This window comes from Battus philenor, unplaced genomic scaffold (genome assembly GCF_028537555.1).
Source record: "Battus philenor isolate CCGP_79_NKW_IND1 unplaced genomic scaffold, ilBatPhil1.0.hap1 SCAF_3, whole genome shotgun sequence".
NCBI classification, from domain to species: Eukaryota; Metazoa; Arthropoda; class Insecta; order Lepidoptera; family Papilionidae; genus Battus; species Battus philenor.
This window is the reverse complement of record NW_027181693.1, coordinates 12379915-12393980: the sequence shown is the minus strand read 5'-3', so window position 1 is coordinate 12393980 and position 14066 is coordinate 12379915. Positions and strand designations below refer to the sequence as shown.

Below are 14066 nucleotides of genomic sequence, written 5' to 3'. Positions count from 1 at the left end.
TTAAGGAAGTTAAAAAAGACGTTGAAGCAGGCCGCTTCCGTTTAGTCCTATAGGAAATCTGTGGAGGTCTTAGTCGCGCGGAGAACGTTCTGCGGCTATGAGGAAATGATCTCGATGATTCATCAAGCCCAAATATATTGGTATTCCTAAATAGCTCTTATAACTCATTTTTGTTTAACACATTATTGTCTTATTATAAAATTGATACACACAAGTGTGAAATTAATACACTGTTGCAAGCACTTATGTAACCTTTTTACAGCATCATGTTGCTCTAGATTATCGTGACATAATTTACAAGTCTCGTTAGAATAGTTTCACTTGGATCTTTATTACAATTATCAAGTGTTATTGTATCTAAACGGAAGTTTGAATCGGTGACCGAAGCGGCATTCCTTCTTCAACAGGTCTGACCGTGGAAGTACGCAAGAAACGACTCGCTACTGCATCTCTTATCGCTGCCAGCCCCACCACTGCCAGGTGAAGGGAAACGAGTAGAATAGCTGTTATTATAACCATGATCATAGTCGGGCCCGGATCTGCCCAGTGAATGACCGGATAAATCCATGTGTTACCAGATCTGAAAATATTAAGGTAATTATAAAAATTTATTATTTTGACGAGTATATTCTTGAACATTTAAAGTTAAACGAATTAAAGTTCCAAATTAGATATTGAAGTAACAACAACGCTGCGTCGCTTGACGAATCGATGATAATATAAATAGCTGTAATGGCAACAATAGAGAAAAAAAGTATATTTTTCCTGCTACAGGTCGTTTAGCATGCCTAGCCTAGTCTGCATAGTGGCACATATCTGCCTTCAAACACTAGTCAACGTAGGTAGGTAACAGACGTAGGTTTCTCTCGGTAGGACTCTGTGTTTGTCACTAATCGGTGTAACATAACTCCTGAAGATGCCCCGTGGAGGGGTGAAACACGTGTTGAGTGGTTTAACGGTGGAAGTTGTGTAATTCGCATTGTTTCCCGCATACGCATTTATCAGCGGGCTGGCGGGCGGTACACTTTGTTGCATGACTACCACTGCATGTGTGAAAATTGTGAGATCTATCACTAACTACCAGGTATACACCGTTCTTTTTTCTTTATTTTATATACATCTTTTAAACATTTGTTGACCATTTGAGATTACCTGACAAGAATAATTGAGGTTAGCTCTTGACATTTGGCGCCAAAAATTGAATATATTATTATAGATGCAACATTTGTTTTTTTTTATTTTTTATGTTGAAACGATTTTAATTGTTAAAAATATTTTATAAAAACATTTTTAATTTATGTATCTCAGATTAAATTCTTAATTTTAAACAGCATATAGTTGACTGTCGCTAGTATATTTAAATAAATAAAGAAACAGAAGAGATTAATGGTTTTTATCTTATGCTATTTGATTACTAATATGTGTCGACTTACGCTAAAATATATCTTGCAGATGCCGACCTGAGGAGTCGCTTACTTCAGAGCATGATTAATTACAAAATCTTATGTAATAATGAATGTTATGTTAATTCTAAGGTTTTACAAGTAATCAAAAGACTAAGGGATTTGTAGTGAACATTGAGCTACTGCATGAATATTATATTTGTCTTCCAAATAGCAAAATCTTTATTAAAAATAAGTAGGTTATATTTAATTTATCCAAAATCGTATTCTTATATCGAATTTATGTGTATATTATATCCTCCTGTTTATGTATTTATTAGCAATCAGATAATTTATCTAGTATTTATGATATTTATGTAACATATTATGCTCATATAATATTATTATAACATTCACACACCTACTTGATATTTCTGCGCCAGTATGGATAGACTAGTAAAGTGTCTATAAGGGGTTAATTCGCCATTACACGATTTTGAAAAAGAGTGAATAATTATTTACAATTGTAGTACTGAGCTTGTACATGTTTTGTATTTGTGAAATCATTTCATATAAAAGTAATTTTTTAAAAGGTAAAGATATAACAGTAAAATCTCTCTATAGCTTGCTCAAGGATTCAGGCCTGTTAAAGGCCGTGGCCGTGGCGTTAGCTCATCTCTTGATCAGGTTTCCATAGCAGAGTTAGTATATATATATATATATATATTATTTATATTGTTTTTATTTTAAGGATAGCTGTCTGTCCGATAAGCGTAAACGCCAAAGGATTAAGAAGACTTCATTAACCTCTTCCACTACAATGTCGAGTGTCACTCGACACTGATTTTGTTCCACAAGCTCCACTGTCGAGTGAAACTCGACATTATATAATACTTCTTTTTGCGAAAAATTTTAAAACAGGAAAGATTATTGTTACTAAAATGTTTGAATCACGAATGAATAAAACATATTCTAGAATCGCAAGATACTATAAATCAATTAAATTTTATCGAGTGGAAAGGGTTAAACGTCCTGCGCATCGTTCCCGGCCTCTCTCCCTACAACGCGATGAACCCAGCACCCGCACGGTGAATTCATAGAAAGAGAAGTTACATCTCGTTGATAGAAAATAATTTCTTTCAATCTAGTTGGAATATACCCACATTGTTGTTTTATGATGAGGCTATAGTCCGTGCAATATCCTTTTAGCTCGATCTATTTAAAGATTGTGATCCATTACTTGTTTATTTATTTATTTAAACACTTCTTATACAATGTATGTAAAACGGCGAACTTAATGTCGAAGGTATGTGAAATAAGTAAATATCATAAAAGATGAAGAAAAAAAAGGAAAAAAGAATAAGAGAAAAATAACAACGAAGATTAAAAACACCTTATATAAATATACTAATAGCTACTTCTAACTATAATGACACGCAAATATAATATATTATATATTTAAATACTTACATATACTATTCATATAAATATAATAAATAATGAAATATAAATATATAAATCGTGATCATTCTGTCAGTTTGTCAAACAACAGCTTCCGAACCTTTGCTTTGAATGTCTAATGATTCCAGATCATCCTAATATTTTAATATTGCATAAAAATACGAGATTAATTATTTTTTTAGTTAAGCCGTTACGTTTCTGTATAATTATTACTGCGCAGAGATACCGACGCATGTTATTAAACATCTATGCTAATTATGGTTCAAATGAAACGCTTTGAAACAACTGTAGTTCTATAATGAAGTTTGTTTTCTATTGTAATGTCGGCGAATGTTATGGATCCCTATCGAATATTAAGGACGAATGTTAATAAACAGAAAGATATTATAATAACACAGAAATTCCTCTTCTTAGACACGAAAACAGATTAAATTTTCGCAGATAGATAATGGTTAAATGTCGGAGTAGTTTATGATATTCTTTTTCTTATTAAAATATCTCTTCAACTGTGTGCCTCAAGTCATTTTCAGGCAGACACCTAATATTTCCACGGCACAATTTTTATATTATAGTGTGTAAATAAAATCGTATGTTGACAACGCTCTTAGTGAAATTACTCAGTTTACAATACTTTCACATTTAAAACGAATTATTGCAGAGTTCATTTAACGACTATATGTACGTCGTTCTGTTTAGTTATTATTTATCCAAAACGATGAGTCCGAGAAAATTCTATTTCAAAATATCGTAATGTCTGAAGACGAAGGTGTTTACCAGTGCGTGTTGCCGGTGATGACTTACGGATTTAAAACGTTATTTACGATGGGCCTTAAGGAGAGGCCTATGGAATTTTGTTACGAGATCGAATCAGAAATAAGGCGATCCGCAGAAGAACCAAGATCATCGACCTAACTCGAAGTATTGTTCGTCTGATGTGACTTATCGCTCGTGCAACCAATAGCTGCTGGGGTTGAAAAGTTCTCGAGTGGCGTCCAACCCCCGGCAGACGCGTTGGTAGACCCCCCCCCTTGCTGCGCTGACGACATATTAAAGGTTGCGGGAAGTAGCTGGTTGCATGCAGCGCAAGAATAGTCCTTGCAGTGGGCGTCTGTTGGCTGACACATTAATGAGGATGATAATTTAGTATAAAATTTCAACTACAAGATTTTAAAAACTGACAATAAAACTACATACGGATCTAGTCCTCCGGCGATGTAGTAAAGAGCTCCAAAAACCACATATATTAATCCGAAGATGATAGGATGGTAAAGGTGAAACAATCTTGAAGGATGTGACGAAGATACCAGGAGAAGGAACATCAATAGTGAATTCAGACCATGAACTGCTACGTCCAATCCGTGGTTCAGTTCTTCCTCGAAGCCAGCTATAAACAAACAATTATATAAGTACATACAAAATTTATATTTATTGCAATTATCATGACATTCTGTTCGTTGCTTTAGAATGAATTCCAGCATAATAGGACCAGAAAGAACAAATACGCTCGTAATAGGTGCTCATCTGTCTTTTTAGTTTTGTATTATAATAAAGATAATGTACGAGTAACAAAAAAATCTTAAATCATCGATAGTAACTACATAGTTTGGAACAAGACAAAGAAGAAAAAATGTTTGAAGGTTATAATGTTCATTAAAGTTTCATTTGAAATAATATAAGCGGAAACTCTTTTGAGAACTTTGCAGAATATTATGCAGATAGGAGGTAAAATTAACATCAGTATAATAATTTTGGTAGACATCATAAGTATTATAAATTGTGCTTGTTAAATGCGGTATTAATCGTGGAATTGCAAACTTTAATATGTAAAAAGTTTGGAACTTTGGGTTTTACGTGGCTGTCTAAAAGAAATCGCGTTTTGCGATGAATCGCCCTATGTACTTAATTTGTCTATTATATGTGATGTGTTTTTATGTGTTAATGTTTTTCTAAGTGCACTGACGACATAGCCAAGGTCGCGGCATGTTGATGATGACCGGTCATAGTGGTGATCTTCGGGGAAGGCCTGTGCCTTGCAGTGGTCATCCATCAGCTGACATGGTGATAATTAATGCACAATAGAGAGTAAATTGTATACAAAATTATGTGTAATCAAATATAAAAGTAATATTTTATATTATTATGAATTAAAGTTTATTTATAATTCTTTAACACAACGTACAGCCGGTATAACAGTATGATAATTGTCTTTATTTTAACGGGACAAAAGTAACAACTGCATGTGTAAACTTTGCAATGCCAATTGCAATTTATTATTGTTACACTAAACAATTTGAAAAATAAAGTTTTATTAGTAAAGGCCGCAAGCAAGCATAACTTTAATATATATTGTTACAAATTTCAAACAACATGAAACGTTTTGGAAAGATATTAAGACGTTGACCGACGGCACAGATCTATACTTATCATCGATATACGAAAGATTTGTACAATGATGAAGCGTTACGTTAAGATAGGGTATTTCGTTCTTTTACAAACATCAATAATAAAATTTTGATAAAAAATATATGTGTCATTGCATTCGAATAAACAAGTGATTGTTTTTTTACCGTTTGCTCGTATTGGATTTGTAATGTTTCTATTGCTTGTAGATGAGCCTTAAAAGTAGCAGTGGTGATTTCGCAGATCCAGTGAGGAACATTTACTTATTTCTACTATTACATGAATTAGTAAATTATATACGAACATAGGATCATTTACACTCAACACTTTTGTGCGTCACAAGAAGAATGCCAAAAAAGCCAAGTTGTAGACACTACAATCAGATTGTGAAGGTTTCAAACGTGTCCTGATCTAAGAAGAGCTCACCAAAAACTAAGACGTTGTTTTTGTCACCTTTACAATGTCTTTAATACAATAGTACATTTTTTTTTCAAATTCATTCTCAAATTTTATTATTACTTAAAATACCCTTTACCTCATAATATAATTTTTAAACAGTTCTTGTTTAATAAACTTCTTAAATCTTTTAGATGATAATATTATCTTTAGAGACCTTACGTGGGATTGTAATGTAATACCATACATAGTTGCCCACAAAATAATTGCAATGCCATAAAAAATTATCCTTATTTCTAGTACTAACTTCATGTATACTGCTATTTTTTCATAAAAGTTATTACAATTTTTTACCTAAAGGTTACGTTAGTAACAGCTAAGTACTACATAAAGTACTGAGCTGTTACTTATTACTATTTGGAGATAATTCTGTGTTTTATTTTAAGTTTTTACTATTGCGGCGTACGTAGACATATACATAATGTTATAGCACATATGTCGTTGTTCTTTCTTATTCCATGTTACATCAAGTACGTTATTTACTTTACGATGCCCTCGTGCATTTTTTGTGAGCAGCTATAAAGTGATATAGTTCACGTACAGCGTACGTATATAGAAAATTATTCCATATATTATTTTAAAGAAAAGGACTAATATATAGCTACCTCCGCTACATAGCTATATATTAGTCCTTTTCTTACTTAGGATGGACTTCCACAAAATAACGCTTGAAACCGTTGGATATATAATACTTTGCTATAGTCTTTTTCTTAATGAAAACAGACAAAACTGTTTGGTTTGATAAAACTGTTTGGTTTGATAAAACTGTTTGGTTTGATAAAACTATTGTACAATCGAAAATAAATCTGATATACGTATCGAGTAAAACAAGGGATCATAGCTACGTACTGACTCATCATGTTATCTCCGGAATCATAAGGCTTAGAAACTTGAAATTCGGTAGTTATATTCCTTTTGCCGGGAATAGGTGAACCAAAATTTCGCGGTGTTCCACCTGCAAGGGGGTTGACATGACGATAATCGAGTTCGCGAAGCGGGCGTGGGACAATTGGGATCACATAAAAATGTTAATAACAGCAAGCGAATTATTAGAAGTTGTAAATAATTATCTAATGGCATACATACCTTCATATAAAACAGTCCAGTAGAAGACCGTTATAAGAAAAGCGAATGGAACGGCGCTGTTGTAGAAAACCCAGTAGCTTTTTACGTACCATGGTAAATTTAAATCAGCGCCTGTCAGAAAAGAAACGCAAAATTGTAAAAAGTATTTTTAACATTTATAATTATCGAATCTAAATAAATTTTGTTTAAAAACATTAGGCACAATTTATTACTAAAACGGTCCTTACGTAAATAATAATTTATTCCTCCAGTATAATAAAATATTAAAAAAATGTATCGTCTTTTCGGAAAAATACAATTAATTTTCAAGCAATTTGTGTAACGAAGTTATTATTTTATTCCTGATATATGTTCTAAAACATTGTAGAATATTCTTGTTGCTAAAAAGAACCAGATTCGTTAATCCACGACAAAACGAGGGAACCTAGAAAATAATGGGAGCAAACTCTGTCGGCGTCAGTTTTCCTAGACAATATCGATCCTTTATGTTTATAGACGACGACCATGTTCCAAGAAGATAGAAAGACAGAGTTTATTATTAGTTAACATAAAATAACTGAAACACACAACAGACTTGCTTGGATTCTCTAAATGTATATCTGAGTTCCTTCGCTCTGTTGTAGATTAGTAACATCTGCTACAGGAGGTAGGTCTTCCCTATAAATTTCCAATGGAACCGATTCGAAGTGGCCTGATCCAGATATCCTACTCTGCGTTTGCCGGTCCGTGGTCGCCATTCCAGAACCTTAAAGCTCCAGCGGCCATCAGTTCTGTGCGATATGTGGTCTGCCCACTGCGCTTCAACTTGCGAATATGCTAAACTAAGTCGTTTGCATTCGTTCGTAAACTGATCTCCTTACTGATTCTACTCTATGTTTCTTATTTTTAGTCAAATTAATTAATGGATTGAAATAAGTTCTTTCTTGGTAACATACAGACAAATACTTTTGTCAATATGTACACTGACAATTTGTTGGGGTTGAGTTGACCAGACACAAATGTTTCATTAGCAGTATTATTCTCTCTGGTTATCTACAAGTTTTATGAAATACCTTAATCAGATCATAGACAAGCATAACATCTTAATTAAAAATGGAATAGTGATATAAATGTACCTCTAGAAATGTAAAATAAAGTCTGTGTATTGCACGATTTAAAGTTTATAAGTCTTGACCTAAATGTAGGATTTACGCGTTATAATTAATACTAATAAATATTCGGTAATCGATTTTTGTACTAACTACAGACTTTACACTGTCAAAGGGGCCTGACGCAATACCATAAAAAATAAATAAATCGTATTTCAAAAAGGAAAAAAGGTGCATTGATTTATATTTCAAAAATAAACAACGATTACTTTCAAAAATAATTTTGTTATTTTATACATTGCAACACAGTAATAATGTGATTACCCGTCGACTATCCTAACAGGCTTTTTTCATTGACGTCATATGTGTGCAATCTAGGGACAGGAATTTTAATTTATTCTGTGGTTCGCATGGAAAATAATGTTTTTTTTTAATATGACCTTTGAAGGTTGTCCACTTTTTCATTGCTTAAAACAGATTAAACTTATAAATTATAAAATGTATTTTTACTTAACAAGATAAGTCAATTAAAAATACGACTGTGTTAACAGCTTTTATATTACGTATAGAGGATTGTTATAGGTTGGTGAAGAATGAACAATTTATGAATCATTAGAAATAAATGACGTGTTAATGTTATCACCGTGAGACTTACTGATTGGTCCGTAAAGAAAACATCGAGCGGACACAGCGACGGCCAGTCCCGTCGCGAGAGTATTGAGCGTGAGGCCCCAGTGCGTGAGGTAAATGAACCAGAAGCCGAATTTCCCACGCACGCCGTACATTGTCATCGAAGTCAACACTATGCCAAATGACCCGAGGAACAGTAGCATGCGCCAAAGAAGCAGCGGTGTCGCTGAGCGGTTCGACTGCCAAGCGCTACAGTAGAAACGTGAAGGTTCCGAACATTCCAACCCGAGCATGCTCAGTCGCCCCTCATTCTTGAAATAACTTTTGATTGCACTCATGTTTTTTAAGCACAGAATTAAGATTTTACGATATCAGTTACTACAGTACCATCGTTCCGAACGTACGCCGCGACGATCCTACAAGTCATATACGATTGACTCATTTAGATTACAGTGCCAAAATAATCGCTTCGCCTTAGTTACGAAATGGCGGGTATTGATATGATAGTGCATTTGGAATACTATTTTTGAAACGATAACCGTATTTTTCACCTGAATTCGTTGTTAGCAATTAATACAAATAAAGCGGTAATGTTAAAAAGTAAACAAACATTTTTGTGAAAAAAAACTTGTATTTTCAATTCTTCTCGTACACATGTATATTGAATTAAGTAATTTAATTATCACAGATTTTTTTATATTCTAAAAACATGAGTTTAACCCTGTTTGTTGCGATTAAATTTTACGGATAAATTATAAAAAAATATTTCATGCAAAAAATTTTTTTTTCCATGATCTGCTGATAAAATGCAAAGGCCAACGGCCTTCGACATTCATGTTCATACAAATACACTTCAGGGATAACGAAAAAAAAAATTAATCATTCAGATAACAATCGCCTCGACGTGCATTCTTTAGGTTCGTCACAATTACAAATTACAATTTATAGTTGTTATCGATAGACGGTATATTCGTTGTCTCTAAACAAATATCGGCTAAGTTTATCCCTGATGATGACCAGGCACGCGGAAATCGCGTGAAGAATAATCAGCAACACTAACGACAGCGCAACGGTGATCATCGCCAAACCAGGCAGCGACCAGTCCAGCGGAGGATATATGTATGTACCATCCGTTCTGAAAATGGAAACACTGCGATTATAATGTAGGTCAGTGTCGCGGTGATACTTACGCGCTGCTTGCTAAGTAATTGTGTATTCTTATAACAATTTAAAAGCCAATAACACTTTCTTTATTTAGTTATTTAGCTTTTAAGATGTAGTTTTTATATACCAGGCTGCACAAATTTTTGAAAAAAGTTTTAATGTAGGGAACTCTGGCTAGTCTATTTATTTCAAAAATTAAATGAAAGCATGTATGTTCTAAATTTCAATTTCTCTATTAAGTATTTATCAGCATGAAGAAATTATAGAACGACATTGAAAAATGGACCTGTTTCGGAAAAAAATTGAGTAATAATTTTTACGAGTCTATCTTGAAACCCGATTAATCATCTTTTATGGTTCTATAAACTATTATGATAAAGGTTGGGCTCAAGCTTCCGTGTACCGCTGTTATATTGTCAAATCATATAATTACAAGAAAAAAAAAATATTTTCAATAAATTTTTTGAATTAAAAGAGACAGTAATATACTATCACGTACGAAGGAGTTTCAAGGTTTTTAAACGTGCATATTATGAAAGTAGAAATACGACTTTTACAGAATATTCTTTTTTTACAAACAAAAACTGCCGATACGGCGAGTTAACATAATGCTTGGACTTGGTAAAGCTCTGATGCATTAATTACCGTGTCCTCAAGTCAGAGCAATAGAAAAGAGAACTACCACCAAATTAATAGCCACGAGGGCTACTTCCAACTTGTTCTTTTCAAAATCTGTGGATGAGCTCTATGTCCAATAGTGGACAACGGCTGTCAATTATGATGATGATGATGAATGGCATGAGATTTGATGAGATTTCATTGAATTATTATGTATTTCTGCATATTTTTACACATATCTACGCATTTTATTCTGCCTTATTCGATTGTTATAAGTTGTATTTAGTTACAAAATTTATAAAAAGAATATACAAACCGTACCCTGGATTCGTTCCCCCGGCGTAGTAGTAAATAACACTGAAGATTAAATAAATAACTGCAACCGAAATTGGTTGGTAGACGTGAAGAAGTCGCATTGGTTGTCGGGCTGACGTCAGTAGTACAAACATTAAAATGGCATTTACAGCGTGAATGAATATATCCAGAGTTCTGTTCGCAGCGTATTCTTCATCGACTGTTTAAAATCAAACATATTTGAAATGGTAATTACAAAATGATTGATATAAAGTAGATAAAATCTGGAATTAATTTAAAAATAAGGGATCTTTTACATTTTCACACCACGAACTGACAAGAGCAGCTTAGGAAGGTCGTCCGCAAGATTGAAGGACGATTTTGTGAAAGTCATTAGAGGACACTAGATTTAGGCCGCAAAGTTTTGGTTAGGGTTAGGTTATCCCAGGTAATCTTTTGAATATTATATCGATATTAAAAAAATGAATTTTGATGTATTTAGTGTACCTGATAATGAAAAAGTAAACACTGAAAAAGTGTATACTCAAGTACACTGGCCTGTTATAATAACGGGTGGGTTAAAGAAATCTGGTAATATTATTTTTTATGAAACTGTAAATATTATAGATAACCTATTCACAAGTCGTTTTGTATGCACATTTTGTCAACTTTAACTAAAAAACTAAAAATTTGTAATAATTGATATAAAACATAGAACTTTAACTTCTGATCTGATCACTTTATGTAAGTTTTACCGGCATCTAGAATTTACGTCATAAACAAAAGCATCATGGAGGCGCACATTATAGTGCAATATGTAAATCCCTGTGCTTCCATTAACAAAGATATTACGTGTAAATCTATCAAAGCTGTCAGAATTCCTTGACTTTAATCACTAACGCACAACTCTTTGACAACATTTCCGGCAACTGTATTATTTATTCTTTCCTGAAAAGCATTTCTTCTTTAGAACAATGTCGCAGGCAAACTGAAGACCGATTATATATAACACTTTTGCGTTTATTATGTGAATAATTACAACTTTGGATTCATCGGAAAATATACCTCTAAAATTATCTTCATTTGACAACCCCACACAAGAGAACTATCTAAGCGGTTTATAAAACATAGCTCTACCAAAATCACGATTTAATCTTTCTCTCATTATTTTTGAAATCCAGTGTATTAAAAAATGTCCTATAATCTATATTAAGAAATACGTCAAACTCTCAGCCGTGAACGGCATAATATTAAGACCGATTGTTGGTATCCAAACGTATAAATAACAAAACTTAAGTACTTTTAACTATTGCGCAAGTTTTACATAATAGCATTTATTTAGGTTATCTCCAACTATTTACTTTTCTATATATAGATAACATCTTACCATCCATAGATAGAAACGACCAGTAAAACACAGTGATGAAAAATGCTATAGTCGTCGATATGTTTGTCATTGCCCAATACATTTTCACGTAGCAAGGAAGTCCATACAAGGAGTCTGAAATTTGAGAAAATTGATACAAAATTCGTTTGATATAACACTCTTCTTTTTTATAAAGAATTCACTTTCTTACGTTCTTACCAACGGTTAAGAAAAATATAGGGAGGAAGTTGGCATATTCTAGATTCCATTACTCGAAAGCCATGTGACATCTGACACTCGTAAAGTGCCGCGAGCTTTTACCGGTACCTTCATGTAAACTTGTAAATTGATGTTCCTTACATTTATATTTCTTACATTTCACATATTTCCTTACATTCCTTACGTAAATAATTATAAAATTTCATGAAATTATGTTTTAATACAACAAGGCAAGTAAATCTAACGAGTAATATGTTTGTTACTACAAAATGCGCTTTTCGCTTTTTAAAACTGAAATGGCAAAAGAGAGAGACTAAAACGACAAAAGACTGGAAATGTTATGAAATTTTGAAAATATTGTTATTATTTTTTATTATCTCAAAGCAATTAGCATTTTAATAACTTATTTTTGTATATCTGAAAGGCTAGAAAAGTTCATTCTTAACGCCAATTCTTTAGAAAATTTATATACACTGTGACATTTAAAAAAATACTATCGTTTTATTATATTATTGATTGTAAGTAATCCAATAAAGATTACTGTATTATTTACGAAGTCTATTATCTGATAAATTTTGTTAGTATTAGATCGACTTAGTCAAATCCGTTATAAAAAAACGATAATTTTTTTTAACAATAATTTAAAACACATCCAATTTCAATTTCCGGATTAAGTATTTTAACCTAAAAAAAATCTAAAAATATTAAACGATATTTATTCCGCTCAAACAGATGCTGGTTGTATATTATCTAACTCTGTGACTTAAGTTGGATTTCATTGCGTTGCAGTTTTATTTTTTATTTATTTTTTTAATGCAAATATCGTTTCGCGATAATTTGTTATTATTTAATCTTAACGTGTGCGTTCCAGAAATGCAACTCATGTTTTAACTTTACGTTACGAGTAAAATGCTTTATTACGATTATATGACCTTGGAATACTAAAAATCTTTATAAATATTGGTTTTTGTAATATACTCGTACTCTTGTGGTAACTTAATTAGTTTTTTTTTTAAATTATGAATTAATTATTTTAAAAACGCTGAATATTTCAGAAGCCCGAGATTAAATGCCCAGCGGTGTAGCAAACATGGTTTCTGAAAAATTCAACGTCATCAATACCATTACCATCATCATTTTAGCCTTAGGACGTCCGCAGCTGGATATAGGACTCCCCTGTAGATTTCCAATAAGTCTGGTGGAAAATGGCCAGCGTTTCTAGCGTTTTGCGACAACCTTAATACTGAGTCTTAAAGTAAGTTCATTGAAGATTGAAGTATGTTTACACGAAAAGATTTTATTTAATTAATAAAAATAATGGAAACTGTTCAAAGAATACTTACCAATCGATCCTTGAAAATAAGCTTTAGATGACACTAGAACTCCGAATGCGGCTGCAATAGTGTTTAAAACTAGTCCCCAGTGCGTTAAAAATATTGGCCAGTATGGCAGAGGCATAAAATTTATCGACAAGACTGCAGACGATATTAATATTGCAATGCAACCGAAACATATGATCGTCCGTAAAATAAGTAAAGGTAGGGCGGAGCGTTTTCTTTGAAACGCACTCAAGTAGAATTCAGACACATCTTCGTGTTCCAACATAAACATTTGCAATTGCAGCTGATCTCTAAAATATCCTTTTATTACTCTCATTTTATTCGTAAATTTGTTGCACTCACGCGGACAATTATCGGCGGTGCTTGATACAGTATGATTCAAGCGCTTCGTCGCAAATTGTCTAGTTCGTTATCATTTGCTAGATTATTGACTGATAAAGTAATAATTTTGCTCTTATCGTTTATTAGTCATAAAGGATATAATTATCGTTTAGTATGCTCCATGGATAGTCTGAAAAGTATTTTAGGAACAAAATAATAAAATATTTAACCGACTAAACGT

At 32.8% G+C, this 14066-nt stretch overlaps 2 protein-coding genes across 2 annotated transcripts; both read right to left on the bottom strand.

Moving 5' to 3' along the window:
* Positions 1-280: 280 nt before the first annotated feature.
* On the bottom strand, positions 281-8841 carry LOC137927113 (protein rolling stone-like). Its single transcript, XM_068770913.1, has 4 exons — positions 8529-8841; positions 6786-6896; positions 4038-4227; positions 281-580 (listed from the first exon to the last, which is right to left on the bottom strand). The coding sequence occupies exons 1-4, from the start codon at positions 8839-8841 to the stop codon at positions 358-360; spliced, it is 837 nt and encodes a 278-aa protein (XP_068627014.1). The 3' UTR covers positions 281-357.
* A 313-nt stretch (positions 8842-9154) lies between these two features.
* On the bottom strand, positions 9155-13944 carry LOC137927017 (protein rolling stone-like). The gene is made up of 4 exons (XM_068770785.1): positions 13508-13944; positions 11967-12080; positions 10607-10799; positions 9155-9638 (listed from the first exon to the last, which is right to left on the bottom strand). The coding sequence occupies exons 1-4, from the start codon at positions 13818-13820 to the stop codon at positions 9455-9457; spliced, it is 804 nt and encodes a 267-aa protein (XP_068626886.1). The 5' UTR covers positions 13821-13944; the 3' UTR covers positions 9155-9454.
* Between the last annotated feature and the right edge of the window lie 122 nt (positions 13945-14066).